Source organism: Nylanderia fulva, unplaced genomic scaffold (genome assembly GCF_048542155.1).
Source record: "Nylanderia fulva isolate GAGA-0341 unplaced genomic scaffold, ASM4854215v1 Scaffold9, whole genome shotgun sequence".
Lineage (NCBI taxonomy): Eukaryota > Metazoa > Arthropoda > Insecta > Hymenoptera > Formicidae > Nylanderia > Nylanderia fulva.
The window spans coordinates 3,334,432-3,356,410 of NW_028191026.1; the positions used below are offsets into that span (position 1 = coordinate 3,334,432).

At 33.9% G+C, this 21,979-nt stretch overlaps 1 protein-coding gene and 1 non-coding gene across 3 annotated transcripts in view; one reads left to right on the forward strand and one right to left on the reverse strand.

Annotated features, from left to right (window-relative positions):
• Positions 1-2,448: 2,448 nt before the first annotated feature.
• Positions 2,449-21,979, reverse strand: part of ss (aryl hydrocarbon receptor spineless) — a 176,888-nt gene continuing 157,357 nt past the window's right edge. The window contains exons 5-11 of one of the 2 annotated variants that reach the window (XM_029301725.2): positions 11,614-11,823; positions 7,711-8,005; positions 7,328-7,469; positions 6,789-7,256; positions 5,789-6,644; positions 4,615-4,913; positions 2,449-4,170 (exon numbers count right to left, since the gene is read on the reverse strand). In XM_029301725.2, coding sequence (XP_029157558.1) covers positions 4,656-4,913; positions 5,789-6,644; positions 6,789-7,256; positions 7,328-7,469; positions 7,711-8,005; positions 11,614-11,823 — 2,229 coding nt within the window. In that variant the 3' untranslated portion in view covers positions 2,449-4,170; positions 4,615-4,655. Of the gene's footprint in view, positions 4,171-4,614; positions 4,914-5,708; positions 6,645-6,788; positions 7,257-7,327; positions 7,470-7,710; positions 8,006-11,613; positions 11,824-21,979 lie in introns of those variants that run through there. The other variant, XM_029301723.1, reaches the window with a different exon arrangement.
• TRNAM-CAU (transfer RNA methionine (anticodon CAU)) lies at positions 13,806-13,877 on the forward strand. Its single transcript has one exon. It is a non-coding gene; the product is annotated as a tRNA-Met (tRNA).

Below are 21,979 nucleotides of genomic sequence, written 5' to 3' on the forward strand. Positions count from 1 at the left end.
TAAAACAGCGAATAGATCCGGAATTTTTCGAAGAAGCTAAAGAGCTTTTTCCCAGCAAAAATTACTCGATTCAAAGTGCAGACTTATTCACCATAGCAGCACGCTAAGTAAGATCGAGCTCTTTAATAATCGCGCTTCTCTTTTCCGCGGCAATCGCCAGAAAATAAGGTACGTATTTTTTTGTCGATCTATACGAATAGCTGCTTGAAAATCTGTACTGACTATGATCTTAATTATATACTCGTTATTATATAATATAAGATACCTTACTTCAAATATACAATGAATATACATATTTTATGCTTAAATCGTCAAAATATCCTCGCGATCGCACAATTCAACATGTATAAGTATAATATAAAGAAGACTTGCGTTGATGAATATATCTCGCGAGATTATATTTTATTATCCTTTCTTAAGAGTTATACATTTACACATTAACGCGCCGAGAGAAAACTTACAGTGATATAATTGATTAAGAGATTGTCGGTTAAATTAGCTTTAAAGCGAGAATATTATCACAATTTAAGCATACCGTTACTAATTCGCTTTTTTTTATTAATGAATGGACTAGACTCGATTACTTATAATAATAATAGTAGCTTCTTAACATTTATATAAGGATATTGCAGAGAAACGATATCTTTCGCAAGCTATAACAGTAAGTCAGAAATATAGATATGCAAGATTTCGGTTCGAAACAGTCTACTATCAGCATGTCCTTATTTTTGCAATAATTTTCTTATTTTTCTGATTTTTTTTAATATCTCTGTTTGCGATTTGCTTCTTTTACAACTCTGAAAACATTTAAAATATCATATTTTGAAAATTATAACATATTTCAAAAAAGATAGGGAAGACGTTAATAAAGATAAAGTCAAGTTAATTATTGAACAAGATGATAAAGAATTATTTCACATTTATAATTGATAAATTATTTGCAAAATTATGAGGTCATGTTTGATAGTAGCAGGTTTCTCAATATCATCTTGAGCTGCATTTAAATACAAAGTCAATCAAACTAGAATGGGATATTTAGATAATCGAAGATATCAGGATGCAAAAGATTATGTTTCGCAAAAAAGCGAAAGATTTTAAAATCTTGCTTTATCTCTATAGTAAAATAATGTAGATCCTGTACTCATATATTTTTAATATATTTTTATATATTTGTTAATTATTATTATGTAAACATTCATAAATCCGCAACAATCGAAGAATAAAATCATATACAGTTTGCGTATAAAAAAGCCTTTGCCTAGTTTTTTTTTGCATCCAATACTTCGATTATGCTAAAATACACACATCTCGTGTAAGTATGTGAACATATAAAAAGTACTACGCGTTATTTAAGGATGAAACGTGTAGGAAACGGAATTCGCTTATTATCCTTAATGGGAGCGTCATTTTTTTTAAATACGCCCCTGATATACGTCTTACATATTATAGTTAATAAATAATGTAATGATTTTTTTTCGAAAAGTATGGAAGAGAATATCTAAATATATATCTATATACCGCTCTCTTTAACATTCCATTTTTACCATCTTGATATGCGATTGCAATTAGATATGCAATGTTATGCTTTTGTTAAAAGCGCATGAAAACAATAGGCTCTTTCAATATTATCTTAAAATAGGTCTTTTTTTCTTGTGCTCGTACAATATTCTTTTTCGCGCGAATTTTCCCTTTTTTTGCGTCGAAATGTGATTTCATATAAGAATTCTTGGAATTTCCTCGATTTTTCAAAGAGTGTGAGAATGCACTTAAAATTATTGGAAGGCCCATCTAGCATCGCTAAACACGAATTACATGTATACATATAAATAATATGTATAAATTAATTAAGTACAAAAATTACAAACTTATTAACAAAATATTGGCAAGACTGGGTTTTTAGCCGAATTAACAGGCTACAAACATTTGCGTTACTTTCGATTTTATATAACGAGATTCTTTATGCTTTTTTCGTAAGAGAAATAATTTAAAGATCACAAAGTTTTCTATCGTTCCCATTACAACAATTGATATTGAGTAAAGCGTGAAATTATATGTTCAACAAAATTATCAAATATTAGACAGATAAGTTTAATTTAAAATTCTCTTCAGAGATATTGACACATGTGTATATTATTTTTCTCTATTTTGTGTAATAATTATAAATATAATTTAAAAATAAAAGATAAAATAAGTTTTTTCCGACTTCAATAGTAATTTCCCTGAAGAAATTAATCGCAATTTATAATTTGATATGTTTCACAAAAATTTATTTACATTTTTAATGTGATATATTTATCGCTAAAAATGTGTAAACGCATGTGTGCGCAATATCCATAATATTTCAGTGTAATATAAGAAATATTATAAAAATCTTCAGAAAAAATTTAGAATAATCTTTTTTGTTAAATATCAATTATGTTTAATGTAGATAAATTTTTTTATCTTTACTTAAACTGACGAATGCAAAAAACAGGAACTACTTTGTCTTTTTTTTTCTTTGCCTGTTAATTAATTATCGAGAATTCTTATTCACAAAATAAATATGTAGGAAGCCAAGAGTCGCACAGGAATTAATTTAAAACGTCGCAATGAGATACTAGAGTCTCGATTTTTATAAAAAAAATTGTCCTGTAAAGTGGAAAGTAGTTTTATTGTAAAAGGAAGAGAGCTTTATACTTTTACGCCTTTTTTGCAACGGAAATTTTACTTCGATGCATGTAACTGAGAGAAAGAGAGAGAGAGAGATCGCTGATACGTATATGTGGAATGTTAATAGCGTCTGTCTTTTTGTTTAAAACAAGACTATCGCTTTGTAATAATAATTTCGCTCGAGATGTTTTTAAAAGACCATCGCTTCTTATCGTATGCATTCTTAAAAAGTATGTTTTCTCGTCGAGAATCGACTCTTCTCATCAATCAGGAATATATATCTCCAACTTTTATTTTTCAAAGGATTCGCTGTCGTGTATTTCTATATTTATATAATATTCGTATCGCACGAATATATTGCTCGCATCTTTCACAATTACTCGACGAGTTTTTTTTAATATATCGTCATTTTATGTCAATAAATATTACACTCAAGTATGCCTTCTCTCTGTGAAGAACATTGTTTTAAATTACCTAACACATATCACAGAATTCATATATCCTCTTTTAGAAAAAAAAATTATAAAAACGCAATAGCATGTGGGATACAAAAGCGCGTATTTAATACAGATAGAATTATACAAATAGACGCATTATTAATACAAACTAAAGCCGCTTATGTGTTGCGCTTGTGTCCTAGTCCGATCGAAATGACAAATTTTGTGCTCTCAAATATTTAAAAAATAACGCTTGACGATTTTCTTTTTGGTTCAAAGGAATGTCGCTCATTAATCTTATTTCCCTAAGTATCCGGACAGTGATCACTATCTTACACTATACATTTTTCAGTCCATTGCAGAATATAAAATTTAAAAAAATACGCATTTATTTATTATAATAAAGTAATTTCTTTAATTAAATTATAGAACGTAAAAATTAAATTCGATTATAGAACAATATTTATATCATATAAATTTATTCTTATTTTTTTGGAGCAAGTAAACCTTGCTTTTGTGCTTCTGACGTTTTTTATTTTATAATACAATAAAAATAGCTTTATGTTTATATAGCAGTATAGCAGAATATAATATATATGAATTTAAAAAATATATATATTCTCACATTATATAAGAAAAAAGCTACAACTTAAGAGAAACATATCTGGGTACTTATTTTTTGATAGCGAATCTTTTAAAAAAATTACAAAATTGATTTAAAATTCATTCTGCAATGAAGTGATATTGCTACTCGTCGAGCAACTGCTGCATTTTATAATCACAAATGAAATTGTAAGACACACGCGCTTTTGTGTGTGATCGCTGCCCCTTTACGTACACAAGATCGCGATCAGTGTACACGCAGACTCAAACTATGAATCCTGAAGAATATGTCCACTTAACGTATCGGTATCGGATAAATCAATGCAATGAAAGTTATGTAATAGTAGATTGATTATTACTTCTGTAGTGAGTATGTTACAGTACTAATAGAATACTCTTAATTCTTGTAATCGACATTACCTGTATGGTACAGTGACGCGTTTTGAAATCCGCTTCGGTGAAGATATCTTTTCGGAGACACCTGCAGAAATATATATAATTAGTATATAAACAATGCATTATTTTTATAAATTGTAAAAGATCTATATATATTGTATATATAATCTTTATATTTAAATTAAATTGAATTTTAATTAATAAAATAATAAATTTATTCTATTTTGATAAAAATTCAATTGAAATTCTTCCTCTTTATATTGTTTTTATATTAATGTCTCATTAATATTTTATTTCTTTCTAATTTAACTAAAATTCTATATTAATGTTGAGCAATTGAGCATTTCACTGAGAAAAAGCCATCCCCGACAGTAAGGTCTACTAGAAAGAAATTTATTTCTAATACAATCCGAAGACAGCATATATTTAAATTCATTTCTTCTATATTCGCAAGACAGTTCATTTTCTCAGCGAGTCACTCAATTCGCCTCGGTTCTATTTAGCGTTGGTCGAACAGCCGTAAACGTACCTTCATCACTGATATAAAGCGACGCCGAGGTTACAAAGGGACTATTGGTTGAGCAGGGTGTTAGTCACCTCAGAGATGGACAACAGAGGACTCCCGGCGTCCGGTTTGGAATCTGCGGTACAGGCGGGCCCATTCCCGCTGCCGCTGATGATCCCACCACGTGATGGTGGTGGTGGTGGTGGTGCGGAGGGTGGTATAAGACGTTGTTGCTGTTGTTGTTGGTGCTGTTGTCCCCCACGGTGCCCATGCCCATGCCTGTTCCCACCCCCGTCCCCGTTCCCGCAACTGACGGCGGCGTGCTGCAACCAAATGGACGGTCTCGCCGTTATCTTACGTGTACTAAATCCTCTTTTTCACTTTCTGATATATAGCGAGACTAAGAATCTGCATTTTAATATTACTGAGAAAGCTCGAAGGCTTTCTTAGTAACTTGGCTCGGTTACATAAAATTTGAAGTATCAGGTGATTGTAAAGCTCGATTTGATGTAATAAACCAAGTAGTAGTAGCTTGTAAATAAATATATGTGCGAAAATGCCATCAAATTATGCCTGATCTTACTTTTGAGGCATGCGTTTCTTAAAAAATAAAATTGAATTATAATGTAATTTTATAATTATTATATATGTTGATGTGAAATTGTTTGATAAATTTGAATGATTCATATAAACTTTTTAAATAATTATTAAAATTATATATAAAATGAATGCAGAAACAAATTATTGATTAATCATGAGCCACTCGTAACTACGGCATCTCCCATTCACGCTTAAGGTGACCAATTCTTCTAAAAGCGTTCAGAATTTTTTCCACATTTTTAATATTTAAAATATAAGCACAATCAACGTTGCAAGAAATTATTTTAATGTTAACAAAATTAAAAGATTTTATACATACATATATATTAATGCAATTCAAGAAAGATACGATTTTAAGAATAAAAAATTTTGCTTTTTGTTCCCTGCAACTGAATATAAAACTAAAATCAATTCTAAACAGGATATGTGATCCTTTTCTTTCGAAGATATGGTCACCTTATCCTAAACGCGTCGATGGAAAATTATAATAAAATCTGTGAGGCAACAGTGACACTCACTGGGGCGTGTGCCTTGGTGGTGCGGGGTGGTGATAAGGATAGTACTGGTAGTGATGGTGGTGTTGCACTCCTTGCCATACCTCGGAGCCCGCTTCTCCGTGCCCGCCATGACCTGGATGAGAGTGCGTGTAACCAATGGTGTTGGCCACTGCGGCCGCCTGATACTGAGACGTGGTCACCGGATATTGTTGATGTTGTTGTTGCTGATGGTGATGTTGCTGCTGCTGCTGCTGAGATTGTTGCGTTTTGTTATTTCTCGGCGGACTCGGCGCGGTCACTTGTTGATCCGTAGGCGAGGTTTGCCGCCACTTGCAATCTCCATTCATGGAATTCATCTCCGCCAGCGATTTGAGCGGATCTCCAGTGGCATTGGTCGAATGTGTAGACGAATGAGTCGAGTGTGGCGTCGGCGGGCTGTAGCTGCCGTTGTTTCTAGGTGGTGTACGCGAAGGTGGGGCACCCCACATCAGCACGGTCTGTCGTGGAGCCTCGTTGCCGTATACTTCGGGCTTCACGTCCTCTATCTTGGGTGTCAGCATACCGTTCGCCGCACCACCGGTCACCGGTGAGCTGCCAGCGGAATTGCTGGACGACGCACCGCCTTCCAGAGAATGCCTGCTTCCGGCCCGCACAACGTTCATGTCGGTCGTTGCTGGATGCATCGTGGATGCGCTCGCCACCGGACTGGCAGCGTATGGCGAACCGCTGACGCTCCCAGGATGTCTCGTTTCCACGTAGCTATACTTGGGCGATTCGTTGCTGCTCAGTTGCTGGCAGTAGAGCTTCTCTTCTGTCTTGCTAGTCAGCTGATGAGTCTCGTAGGTGGGTAGCGATACGTCGATGAAGCCGTTGTACGCAGTGCCTGTGTGATACTCTGGATAGTACGAGCCCAGCGGCCTATATTGGAATAGATTCTCTGTCGCAGCCGTGAGGTACCTACGAGAAATAACGATATACAATTTTTGCGCTATTTTCTCTACGTTTCATATCGTAATTGATTCAGCAAATAGTGTTTCATAATCAACACTGTCTAAATTAATTAAATTTCTCCTAATGCTGCGTTACATTGCTTCGCCATACCTGTTGTCCAAAGCAGTCGCTGGATAGAGAGTCTGATGATAATTGCCCGTGTGGCCGATGTAAGTCGTCAAGGAAGGATCGGTACTAGCCGCAACCGCTGTGGGCGCATACGGCGTCGGATACATGGTGTTCAAATTGCTGTAGGCCGCCGCGACCGCGGCTGCTGCACTTGTGTCAGCCGCGAGATAATCCACGGAGGCGACTGTGGGAGTCACCGGTGGCGAGACCGACGACTGGGCGGAAAGTTTGCTGCGTTTGCTTCGGCAAGTCGAAAGAAAGTCTCGCAGATGCGTCTTGTATCGTCTGTTCCCTCTCTGAGACGCCGGCTGAGCCGGTAGCGTCGGTGTCATCACGGATCCCGTCAAACTGTCACTATCCGAGAAGTAGCTGTTGGTCAATCCGGCGTCCAAATAGCTCACTTTGAAGTCCATCGTACGCTTGCCGAGCAAATCTCGACCTTCCTCTTCCCTGAAATTACGAAATACGTCAATTGTAATTGTCGATTATTTCTTTCCTCAACATCTAAGGCGGAAATTTACATGAGAGGTCGATGTGTACTGAGTACAAAGTCCGGTTTCGAGTTTTTGTAGACCAATCTAGAGCTAGTCTGCAGCCACTGCCACCCACCATCCTTCGTTTGAAATCTGTAGGCTATCATACCTGATGCACCAGTTTTCAATACTGAAAAAAATAAGAATTAAATTAAAATCTCTCCAAAATATTTTCATTTGTCATTTGATTCCGACTTCAATGAGATAATATAATATAAGATATTGTGCTATAGCCAAATCAAATTAAGTTACATACTTATCAAGCTTGTATAAAATAATTATCAAGCTTATCTGATCTATATTCTCGATTGGCAAAAATTATTTTCGTTGCACATAGCAGTTTCCCGCAAAATTCTAAAAATATAACTTACATTCCTGATGCGCGCTAGCGACGTAGGCCAAGTCATCGTAATGGACTAGATCGTAGCCACCGAGATTCGTCAGTTCCGCGTCGGAATATCCTAGGAGCATCTTTCCTCTCTGATCCATCGTCACAAGCGCGAGATCCAATTTGTGCTTGCTTTTGAACATGACTTCCTTCTGCGGCACCTCCAGGAGCGAAGGGGGTCCGAACGGTGTGCACAGGGCGAACAGGGCCAAGGGTGGCTCTTCCGTTTTCCGGTTCTGGCCATGAAGTACTTTGACTCGGCCCCTGATGTCGAGACGCTGCAATGAACAATTTGGGAATATAAAAAATTGCTTTAATTTCAAATGAATAATTTACAGAGAATTAATAGTCAAATGTATGTAATTTATACAAATGTATATAAAATTGTGATTGGTACCAAATGTATCAAATATTAATCGGTTAAATGAGTAAAAATTTTAATTGATTTATATTACAATATCACTTCGCATTTTATACACTTAAGTAATTCATAATTTATCCAGATAAATAAAATATCTGCTATTTTATAAATAACTATGAAAAAATGTGCAAATTAGCAACTTGCACACTGCTTCATCATCATATTATTTCGCTAATAAAAATGGTTTTTTAATTATGGCTTCCTCATAGAGAAAGAGCTTAACTTGTACATTGCTTGATCATAATTTAATTTCGTTCATTAAGAAAGTTTTTAAATTATGGCAATGTGCAAGTTAAGCTTTCTCTATGAGAAAGCAACATTTTTTAATTATCTCCCTTATCAGAACTCATTGAAAGAAAAAAACGATCGAAATACCCAGCAACGTAAGATAATAATGAAAAATATGAGTTTTTCGAATAAAGTAATTGTTTAAAAAAATTTATTAATTATTTTTGGCATCAGAACTCTTCGAAAGAACATTGTACATGCCAAAAACTACACGAAAACTGTTTAATAAAAGGCAGAACAATTTAATATAAATGTGAGCTTCCGCTTGCATCACGACAGTTTTTTTTATTAAACAATTCTCGTGTAGTTCTTGCCATGTACAATGTTCTTCCAAAAAGTTCTGATAATTGAAATAATTCAAAAAATTTTTCAAGAATTATTTCATTCGAAAAACTCGCGTTTTCCAATATAAATGTGAACTTGTGGTTGTACATAATAGAAATTTAGGAATTCAAATTATGTACCTAAATAAAAATTCGAAAATTAAAATTACGTACATAATTATAAGAGTAAAGAGAGTAAAATTATGAAAGACACAATTTAAAAAAATATCTGAGTCTTAATAAAATTCCATGATAATTTCCGGATTCTGCAAAGTCAAACAAATCCCTAATTTTCCCGATTTTGCCAGAGGGAGTAGACATCCTGGATCTCTTTGAATAGTCTTCTGACAAAGACATGCTTATTGAAAAATCTTCCTCGCAGCATCATTAATAAACGCAGATGATAGGTCGAAACAGAATGTAGACGTCCGGTAAAAAGAGAAAAAAAGAAAGGAAAAGGTAGCTAGATCCACGTCGGTGTGTCCTATCGCGAAGGATGCCGCCAACGTTCCGGAGGCAGATCCTGAAGGAGAAGGCGGATGAATCTCTTGCGCCGTAAACCCTCTTTTACGATTACAGTTTCATTTTCATAAACGTCAAAGCGGCGCCGTTTTTGCCAAACTCCCGTGCTCGGGAGTTGTATCTGTTCAGGATCTGACTCTCCTCTCTCTCTTTATCTTGTTCCTGTCCTCTTTGCCAAGATAATACCATCGTACTCTCTCTCTCTCTCTTTTTCTTTCACTCTCTCTGACTATATCGCGCGGTGTGTTTGCCGTAAGATAATTAGTGTTTTGCCGCGTCTCTTCGTATCTCGGTCTCCCTCTGCTCCTTTCGCTCGATTTTTTTCTACCCTCCTCCTTCCCGGAGGGATGGAGAACCTGGTTTTGTTCGGGGTCTCCTTGATTTATACCTTTTCTTGAACGCCATCGGGACAACGGTACCGACACGATGGACAGCTCGGCCGTCCGGACGAATTATCGTTTCAATCTTTGCCGCGCTGTCACGGTTCATTGGCTGGAGCCTATTATTATACATGCTCAGCTTTTGCGCGGGAAATAATGTCGGGTCTACGGCCTAGATTTTAAGGCCGTTTTTACGTAAGCGCTGTAATTCTCGAAATTCCTCCGGAAATTTGTATGAGAAAATTTCGTCGCGATTGAAACTCCTATTTTTTTTCTCACAGATGACACATTTTGTCATATAAATGACAGGTCATTGCGATATTCTCTAATTAATGCGTAAAAATAATTTATGTTTCATTTGACTTTATTTTATGATGAAATTTGTATGAGGAAATTTCGTCGCGATTGAAACTCCTATTTTTTTCTCACGGATAACACATTTCGTCATATAAATGACAGGTCATTGCGATATTCTCTAATTAATGCGTAAAAATAATTTATGATGCTTCATTTGACTTTATTTTATTTTAAATTAAATTGAATACTTATAAAACGTCGCTAGTGGTATTTAAAATAGGAACGATATATTTAATTCGATCCAAACTAGCCAAGAAATTTTTTTATTTTATTTCCACAACGTTTCGACCATTTGTTTTTGGTCCTTTTCAAGTAAAAAATTCCTTGATAAAAGCGCTTTTATCGTTTCTATTTATTTTATTTTTTTTATCTTCCTAATTTTTCGCAAAATTGAGAAAAAAATTGTTGACGGAAGGTCGACAACAACCTGACTTATCCTTTTCAATTCAGCTTCTAAGAGAACAAAGTCGAGAGGATAAGTAGAAGACAATCCGGAGGGAAAAAATCGCAAAAGGAGAGGTGAACGACAAGATAAACGGAAAGAAAAGCAATTACACGAGAGCGGAGGAAACAGTGACGGAGAAGAATTCGTTCCTCTTCCCTTTACGACAGTGAAATTATTAATTACTGTTTTGTATGCCGGCGCATCTCTTTTGAAACCGTGAAGAGTCCATAAGGACTTGGTCCTTATCCAAAGGCTTCCTGGTACACATACGTTATTTGTTGTAATTACTTGGCGCACTCGTCGCACAGATCGTTTACGTTTTCACGAAAGAAAATGAAGTACCAAGAAGATATAATAAAATTAATTTCGATTACCCCGGAATACCTCTCGATTTTTAAAGCAAATGTACATATATTTTATAAATAAGTGAATTACAAATTACTGGTTCAATTATATTAGATTGTATTAATAAGTTATTGATCAATTATTAATTAATTAACAATTAAAATATTAATAAATTTATCGTATAATTTTTTAGTTAATTTAGAAAGCTAAGACAAATAAAATGTCGAAATGTCGACTTCAATCTCGATTAAATAGAAAGTTATTTAAATGTTAGAAATTGAAGTAATGAAGAAAGTATTGAGAAGAATTTGATTAACAAAAAGTTTAACCTTAATTAATTGAGAAGTTCTTTAGACCAGGACAAAAAATTTTGGAGAATCATGAGAAAAAAATATGGAGATATTTATATAAAATATATCGATAATATATTTACCAAAAAGAGAATGTATATCACATTCCTCAAAATAATAGAAATAAAAATAAAAATAAGAGAATTAAAATACGTGAATTAAAAAATGGAGCAAACAAAATTCCCCTCGTTTTGACAGGTGTTGCTTATGAATAATTTTTGGAAAAAATTTGCTCTTTTTGCTTGGAAATTATTTTAAGATACTGGAGTTGTTTCCTACTATTTTGTATCGTGGGAAATACAATAATACGCTTTGTGTAATTATCATAAGTTTCAACCTCAACATGATTATAACGTAAAAGCGCATTTTTTTTTAAACATTATTTCGATGAATGGAATACCTCCCGAGGCCCTCACATTTTTGTTACACACCTTGTATAATTTATATGTACATACCAGAAAACCGGATGTATTGTCCAAAAGACAACGGAAGCGAACCGTGAAGCTGCGCTCGAGCAGGTGACAATGTTGGGGCGAGAGTGCATCGTGCAACGGCAGACTTGCATTTTCAGCAGGCAGGAAAGAATTCCACATTAATTGCCGCTGCAATTCCTCCCGATCCTCGCTGTGCACCAGCTCGTAGACACTCTGATGGACGATGTCAGACTGAAACAAGAAAAAGAAAAAAATACATAAATCAATATTATGTATTCGAGATTCTTTGAGCTGTCAAAAATTGTATTACTTTTATTATTGAGAAAAATTCAATTCCTTAAAATTCCAATACTGTTGAGAGGAAAAATATCGAGGATTCGCTCTCGTTCGCCATGCGAATTTTATTTTGTCCATACATAACTAACGCTCATTCGCAGTTTAGATGTCCTGGTTATAAAACGAGTTAATAACAGCGTTCGCTCGCGTTCCTTATTCTTACTTCGCGAGCACCTGACATTCGCGTTTATCCAATCTAGGAATTCGTGCATACATTCTGTCGTGTGTCACGAACGTGCGCAAACCAAGTCATTATTTACGATTAGCTCTCTTCGACTACCGTTTTCTTCGCGTCAGCCTCGGTCGTGCAATCTTACTTATGCCAACTTTATACAGAGGCCACAATGCGTACAAGAAGATTGCAATGAGCGATACTCTGAATTGTCTACACTTGAAGCATAAATCGGGATCAATATCAACAATATTTGCATTTATAAAATATATTTGAGCCACTTCATGCCAAAATGATTTAGAGTTAAATGATGAATAAAATGATCGCGAATTTTTAATCATCTATATTGCAGTACACTCAAAAAAGGGTTTTGCAACTATAGCAAAATTTTTTTAGGTGAAAAAAATTAACTAAAGTAGACAAATGATTAGCACATATTGCAATATCATATATATTTTGCACGTAATCAATTTAACTGACAGAGACAGAATTTACATCTGAGCTGTTTGTGAAATTTAGGAAGAAAACTTTTTTGTGGCATCTATCTTGACCTAACTGTATTAAGATCAAAGATATTTGTTAGAAAGTTTGGCTGTGATACACAGAAAAAATTAGCAGCGAGAGATAAATAAATATATAATCTTGACACTTAATATAATTTGTATAATGTACCTAATAATCTATGTAACTCGATTTGACAGTTCAACTGTCATGCGTGCAACTGTCATACGTGCAAGTCTGCTCCGATGCCGATTCAGTTTTGTAGCTACAACTAAATTAATAACTAAATAAAAATAAATTAATTGTAATAGTAATAAAATATTTAATAATACACGGAGGAAATTTTACATTAAAAATTACGATCGTGTGTAATAGTTGCGGACTATCAGAACCAATTCTATATAAGTTAAAGTTGTACTATGTAAAGCTGTAAAAATTTGTAAAGATAAGGCAAATTTATTTTATATATATAAATGATCGAAAACTTCTGGAATTCATAATATAAGTTCGTTCCCTTAAAATATTTACTTTTTGAATTCGTAAAATGTTTTTAAAAAATATTTCTCCTTTTCTGTTTTTCTAACAAAAAATATCTTGATGTAGATGATAAAAAATTTATTCTGATTTATTTTCGTAATGTGAATCAAAATTTTTAAAAATTCAAGTTTTAAATTAAATATTTTTAAAGTAAGAAGGTTGAATGCCAGCAAGATTAAACCAATGGATAAATATTTAAACGATCGACACGCTATTAGTGGTGATGTTAATTTATTTGTACAGCTACGTTTTGACCCTAAATTGGGTCCTCTTCAGGCTAATCAACACAAAAAATAATACAAACATGTAGAGTGCAACATAAAATCAGTGTGGTATGACCAAATTATACAGAAAATCATTAACAAAAAAATTTTTTTAAATTAATAAATAAAAGTAACCTGATGTTGAACGTCGATATTGATTAGCAAATATAATAAATATTTTTAATTTAATAAATGTATTTAATTTAAAGATTAATTTTAAATTAATGTTTTTATTTTTGAAAGAAAGATGCCTTGCTAATGCGATAACCAAAGAAATCGTATATTGCACCCGCGCCTTACTGAAAGAGGAGTCAAATTTTGTTTTTTAATTTTGATCTTCAATTTTTTAATAATTAATCATAGCCTGTTTCTAATTACTAGCTTTAACCTTCCTCTATCTCAACAGCAGAGTGGCGCAGTGGAAGCGTGCTGGGCCCATAACCCAGAGGTCCGTGGATCGAAACCACGCTCTGCTATATATATTTTTTGCTTTTTTTAATATATGTGAAGATAGAGATATTTACTAGATATAATCACAGATATATTTTTTCAAAATATAATCTTGCAAAGATAATAATTATCGTTTCATGCTCTGCCAGCTATAGTCTACAAAACTATGTAAACTTTTCAATTCTGCAGTTTTTATAAACTTTCTACATACATTTACACAAAGATTTAAAAAAAATCACTTCGTGCCAATATAAAAAAAATTTATTAAGTTAGTTATTAATTTAGTTAGTTATTAATTTCCTTATCAAAATACAAAATTTGTCAACGGATCGAAAACCTTTCGTTTCTCTCTGACAAAATCTTTGTCCACAAAAATTATATACTCTTGTAATAATTGTCCATTTAATTAACGAACGCTTTATTATGTCAAATTATTTATATAATTTTTTAAAATCTTGACTTTATAGTCAAGGTGCTTCAAGCTAGAAAAAACATGAAAAATTGTTGGAGCATCGTGAAAACTCGAGAGTTTCGAACCCAAGATAGTATCATCGCAGGATCCCCGGGTGCTTCGCGACCGGACGATCGATGCCGCAACGGAATTACATAACAATTCCGAGTGGGAAAACATGAGGAAACGATCGATGCTCGTCGTCGTCGTCGTCATCGTCTCTTGTCGCGTAACTTCTCTCGCTTGTAACCAGCAACAGCAGCAACGCGCGGACTAAAACATGGAAGTCGTGAGATCGCGATATACACCTAGGCACGAACAAACACAAGCCGTACACATCCGAGAAAGAGTGAGAGAAAGATACACGTGGGCGAGTTGAAAACGTAGCTCGGAAGTCGTATCGTTCTCTCTAGCCCGGCGTGATTTATTATATTATTCGTCGAGCGCTCGCTCTCTCGACTGATAGCCATGAGACTAGCCAGGTAATGGTCGAGAGAAAGAGTCAATTCGATCTGTTCCCAAGAGGGAAAGAGTGTCGAGGGTTCAAAAAAATGCGAGCACCGAGGGCGGATGCGTGCATTCGCGAGACACAGATGATCGAATTAAAAGTCATGTGTCTACCATAGGCTGCTAGTTCGACCTGGTCGGGACCATCCTCTATTTTCCATGTCTGATCCAGTAATACTTGTATCCCTTTGAATATTTGTACTCTTTTTTATGTAAGAAATATTTTTGTAGTGTGATTTTTTTGTAGAAATCTTTTTTGAGATCATATCTTACGTATCTCTTCAAACTTTCATCATGTGTGACGAAACGTTTTCTCTTTGTCCACAATTACAATATAAATTTTATTTGATAAAAAACAATTTATAAAATTATATTTAATATATTAATTATACATTCAAAAATAAAAACTCTTACATATACTTCTTTTGCTCCGAAATTACTGAGATTAATACGGTGATAATTAAAGGGAGAACACAGCGCACTTTGAGATGCATTACGTTGGATATTTTTATATTGCAATTTTTCCACACGCAGGTGTGACAGGAATAAAATTGAATCAGCGTAACGTAAAAAAAATGGTATTTCTCTCTCGTGCGAGAACTCATCGCACTCTCGCTCCTCGTGGACTAGAGTCCGGATTAATTATGCGCGATAAAGTGCGTCGAACACGTGTAGGTACATGTGCCCTACGCTAGCTTACATCGACGTCACGGCCGATCAGATATTTTCTGACGTAATGCAACTCCGTTCGTACGTTTCTCTTCCTGTTTCTGCTTTCGTGTCATCCTCAATGCTCACTGTGTCTAATTTATGCATTTACTCGAGAAAAAAAATAAGAAAATAAAAATGTTTTTCTATATAGTGTTACTATAATTATCACGATACTTGAATAATTATGATTTAATTAATATGACAATATTATTATTGATTAATTCCCTGATTTTAAAGAGTGTTCTAATTTATTTAAAAATTGCACAATTTTTCCCTGAAACTTACATAAGATCTTGATTAAGATTAAAACATGAATAAAAAAAATCACACGAGATTTCAATAAAAACTTTGCAAAGATATTTTTATAGACATATGCTTCTTGAGTGTGTTAAATAATAATAAAGAGTTTCAATAAAATTCCATAAAAATTTTCAGATTTTTCGACGTACAAAATGGTCGATTTTTCCAAAGAGTAGACACCCTACTTAATCATGAATGATTTTTAAATATAACAAATTCTATTACACGGCTGACTTGTGCTCCGTGCGTACTACTTGATGTGCTTTTCGTAAATTAAAGTATCGATTGCACGTATAATAATAATAATAATAATAATAATTGCAAGAAATATTTGATACGGGCGCGCAGTTTCATCGTTTCCCGCCAATCGTAAAACTACGAATCTCAATAAATAAATGGGTGAACGGAGGAGGGATGTTCGAGATAAAACCCCCGCAGGTAAGCGGGAGAGATAAAAGTCCCAAGGTTCGCCGTGGGATCCAATGAATTCGAGCGCGCGAACCTGTGTTTCCCCTGTATATATCTTTTCCTTCGTCCTCTTCTTCTTTCTCTAGTCGCAATATTCCCGCTGCGCGATCGCGAGTGGCGCTCTAATTTTAATTAAGAATTATATACGATTTTCGTGATAATCACCGTCCGTACCTCAACCTTGGACGTAGAACAGACGTGTAATTGCTCGGCCGCAATTCTCCCTTCGTTTTCTGCCACGACATACATACGGCCGAATATATCGGGACAACACGACGAGAATAAACCCCGCTTGTAATTCTCATTGATGCACGACGCGGTCGATTATTTCTGCGCGTTGCTAAAACGACCCCGCTTATATAGTTGTTGCCTGGGAATTCTATCAGGGAGTTATTATAATCCTTTCATCTTTATCATTTCTTTTATTTTAATTCTAAATTGTTTTGCATAATTAATTTGTATTAAATTATTCTCATTTTGCTTATTTACTGAATTTTATTAGATCCATAATGGTATTCGAAATTTATATAATTAATTACATATATTCATTCAAAAAATCTCAAAATTAAGATGAAGAAAATAAAAAATGAAAGGATTCTTTTCATCCTCTTTCATTTTTTATTTTCTTCATCTTAATTTTGAGATTTTTTAAATGAATATATGTAATTAATTTATATAAATTTCGAATACCATTATGGATCTAATAAAATTCAGTAAATAAGCAAAATGAGAATAATTTAATACAAAACAATTATGCGAAACACTTCGGAATTAAAATAAAAGAAAATGTTGCTTGTATAAGACATAATTCTTTAGATTAATTTCTCAAGAGACCCGAATACCGAAAAATAGCGCCAAGAGGATCCTCTTAATTTAAGAGAAGAGAGAGATGATATTCTTAATTTATTCTTATTTTCAGAAAAAAATATACTAAAATTTAGATAAAATTTTTTAAATTAAGAGGATTCTCTTGGCGCTAAGAATACAATTTTTTCGGTGAATAGTTTCGAATTATTAGAAATACCTGTAAAATTAATTAATTAATTGAAACAAATAAAGCTTCAAGAACGTAAATAGCTATTCCTCGTTTAATTATGCCCAGTAAAGCTTCGATTAAAAAAATAGCAAGATATTTAATAATAAATATATATGCATATGTATAAACTTTGGTATAAAACAAAATAATTTATTTCAAAGTCGTCAAAGAGTACGTATACATAGCAACGCATTCTCGTCACGCAACAGAACTGTAATAGAACTAATCTCGTGCTTTATGATTGTATCGTACAAAACCCTCCATGTTTACCGTGCGCTATATATTATAATCGGAATGAATAACCAATTCGTTGTTTTTTTATTGAGCTATTGTTCATTGATTACCGTTATTACCCTGTCCGATCCGCTATTTAGCGGAGAGTATAGTGGAGTTTTCTAGGATACGTTGTTTTGCATAACGTGGTCGAGGTCAGTCGGTGTATTTTTAACCCCCAACTATACAGCACGCCTCGTCGGTTGCGCGTTGTTACATTTCGATTTAACAGACCGTCTCACTCTAGAGATACTTTAATGATCTTACATCGTCTCTCCCCTAAAACGCGTAGTAAAAGAACCACCCTAAATACACGCATTTGCTAACGCAAACGTACAATAGAAAAGAGATTGGGACGAGAATAAATAAATATTTATATATAATAATTGGAGTAAAAAAATAGGTATAGCTCATTAAATTTGTTATATACTATAATTATTTTTAAATTTTATATACGTATTTCTAATAATTTATTATAATCGTTATTTAAAAGTATCATAAAATATTAAAAACTGAATTAAAAAAACTAGAATATATTGACAAAACATCAATCATAATTAAAAAGAAATAATGAAAAAGAAATTCTCTTGAAACGATCGATCGATAGAGGCGAGCCAAAGTGTAAATTGCTCTTAACGCCACCGCGGGACTTATAAACGATCCGCAATTACATCTTACGCTGTAATAGTTTGTCGTCACGTACCTACGCATAATAGGCCTCCAATCTGGACGATCGCTCCCGTTAAGTGGCCTAATCGCAAATTATATTTTAATCGCCGGTCGATAGCGAAGCCTTCTGCCTCCTGGCGACTTGACGAGGACATAATTGCACGCTCACGTGCTTGTGCTTCTTACGCAAATTATAATCGGACCGTGTGTGTCAAACGTCTCCGATGAGGGACCTCGAGGAACTCTCTCTCTCTCCCCGAGATTCCTATCAAAGGAATAATCAATGTAATTCCACCCCATCTCTCATCTCTCTCTCTCTCTCTTTCTCTCCTGTTAATGCCATTATTGTAGGTTTTCTTGGAAACGCGTTTCAACGAATTACAAAAGTCCCTCGCGTCAGTGATACGCATATTAAATTGTTCTCCGACACACCAGGTGATCAACTACTCTGTTGGGTGGCTCTATTCGCTCTATTGTTTCGCGGCGCGTTATAGCGAAGATAAAACGTAATTCTCATGTGCTAATGTAACTGCTGCTCGTCTGTTCCTTTCAGCGAAATGTGTTCCCGCTTCGAGACATCAAGGATACGTACATTAATAACTGCGGTGTGCCTTTTATAAGAATGATGGCGTTTAACATTTTGTATGTAGGTCATTCATTCGTATTTTGTGTTCATAAATTGTGACGATTTTCAATTGATATTATCATGACTTTTATATATAATGCTTTGTATTATTTATATTAAATTTCTTTCTCTCTTTTCTATATAAAAAAATTGTTTGCTCAACAGATAAAAATCGAAATGCCATGTACTATTAAAATTAAAAAAAAATTTGTGCAAATATCGCATTTTATACGTTTTGACTGATAACCTTTTCTCTCGTTATTTTATCAGATTTGCGAAACAAGTTGTGCATATATAATAAAATAAAAATTGATTATTCAGCAGAGCGGATATAAAATATTAATTTCGCGATATTAGCAAATTCCAGATATCCTTCTAATCTTATATTTGAGTTAATTGTGTGTACACAACTTGCGAATTCAATATAACGAGGTTCATGCTGAGTTGCAAAATGTAGCTATCGAGCGTATAAATTATGTAGCGCCGTCACTGATTAGACTTATTGTTTACGTTTTAATTAAACATACTCGATAACGTGTTATAGGAAATTTAATACTTTCCTTTCGCGAGAACTTAAAAAAAAAAGAGAACCGTCTCGTTTCTCTCATTCAGGATTTAATTGTAATTATTTATAATAATACACTCACTCTAAAAAAGGAGTGCACTTAAAATTTGGTAATTTTTTTCCAAATTTAAAGTGTACCGCTTTTTTGGAGTAAGTATATTTAAAATCTGATCTTATATAGCTAATGAGTTGTGCATGTAATGTGCATTAATTTTTCATTACATTTTTTTTTTTACCAGTGATTTGTATTCAATAATGCGAAATAATTATAAAACTCTTTGGAATCACAAATATTAAAATACAAATATAAATATCTTTCTCTTTATGATTTAAATAATTTAATAATATCTCTATTTTCATTAATAAAAGAAATAATAAAGACATCTTCAAAGTAAAATTTTACATTTAGCCGAACATTGGAAATTATGTAAATTTTTCTGAATTTGTGATATTATGCGGGATATAAAAGAATTTCGAAATATATGTATAATGACTCAACAAACACAATGTTTAATTAAAAAAAAAATTAACACAGAATATCTATTATTACATCATATATACATAAATTTTAATATATAATTCTATTATTTAATTAGAGTTAAAAATTGCGCTAATTAAGATCTCGACTTTGAAGTTGAAATCTTTAGTTAATTTTAAGAGATTGCATTTTTCTTAATTGCATACGCTCGTAATTCTTTAATTATAATTTATTCAACATAATTCCCTTTTGTTTCTACAAACATCCACTCGATTCAATGCAAATGCGCGACATCGGATGCAAACTGTGCAACTATAAAAATTCGCATCGAATGTGCATCCGATCATACTTTTCTCGTTCACAAATAACCTTTCTGCGCGCACATTTATGCAAACTCATCTCGCATTTTTAATCAATTAATTATCGGTACCAGTTTGATGTCATCCGCGCACGAGACAGCTTCTCCGGGTCGATACCATCTCGTTCATCTCTCTCCACACTCGGCTATCGTATTTATCTCTTTTTTCCCGCCTTTTTTCCGTGCGCATCAGGTCCGAGAAAGGCCAGTCACCGACCGGGCGGTAAGGCCCGGTCAGTATAACGTTTGTTACCATTGCTCGTTTAAATAATCTCGAAACATGTATCCGCGAGGTTGCGGACCGAGAAAGAGAGAGTAAGAATCTTGCGCTCGCGCGCAGCCACGGATGGCTTTACGATCGGCCCTCGTCGTTAATTAAGAGCTTGTAATTATTTAGTGGTGGACGCTAGCGCACCCCCGCCGGCATCGACGCGGCCTGGTCCCCCCCTTTCACCCCCTCCATTCGTCTAAAGAGAGAGAGAGAGAGACTTGATTTACATTCCTGCGAAGAATGTGCGTCGGCCTCGCCTTCCTTCGCTCTATTTTCTTTTTTCTACTCGAAACACCCTCTCGTTCCTCAGACCCCCCGAAATGTATCCTTTTCGCTCCTTCTTGCCCTCTTCTTCTTTTCTCTTTCGGATTATTCTCGTTTTTCATCTCGTTTCTTGAACCCTTTCGTCGGCTCCTATTTCGCGAACGCGTGAGAGATTTTTGACCGTCGCGTCGATGACACGTATTATTCGAGCGGGATCGATGAAACTTTGAATCGAGGCATAGTGCTTTATATGCAGAGCTGATTTTTTCTTTTTTTTTTTCGAAGAAATTTGTCTAGAAATTTTCTATATATATGTAAAATAATTTTATCGCTCTCGCGTTCTCTCGCGGAGAGAATTTATGAATAATTAATTTTTCATACATATTTATTTTAACACACATTTTCCCTTATCTCGATTCGAGATTTTTAATTTTCGGAATTTACATGGAAATTTTTATTCCATAATATGAATGCAAAAATGTAAGACCATATATCGGATACTATAACACATGACAGATGATGTACGAGCCTCTTGAGATACGTGTACCAATCGATTTAACGTCGTGTTCAAGGTTTCCATATTTTTCCGAAGAATATTATATATAGATTAAGAATGTCGTGCTTATTATTAATTGTGTGTGTTACTCTATCAATGATCTTTAGACACACAATTATGTATAAATCATTTTCATAAGAGATAAAAATTATCAGGAATACATATATTTATTCATTTTCTCGAACTCTATTAATTTAATTTCTTTATGACAAATATATATATATATATATTTGTCATTAAGAAATTAAATTCATAGAGTTATATATACTATAATTTATGTACAATTATATACATATAGTTAATAATATATTTTTATGCGTTGGCGTCCTATTAAACATCAGTGCTATTTTGACGTTTTTTACTAATTATTTTTTGCTATTTGATATCTAATTATAAAACGTAATTAAAAAATAATAAAATTATTTCTGTGAAATTTAATTATCGAGCTGTTGAATTAGTTATTTAAACGTTAGTTAGAGCATGACGTGTGATATCAGGTTAAAAACGGTATCAGCTGTGACACATACCGTATTTCTAATTATGAATCATTTGCATTTTTCAAACAAACAGTATGTAAATGTGCAGTTTTTACATGT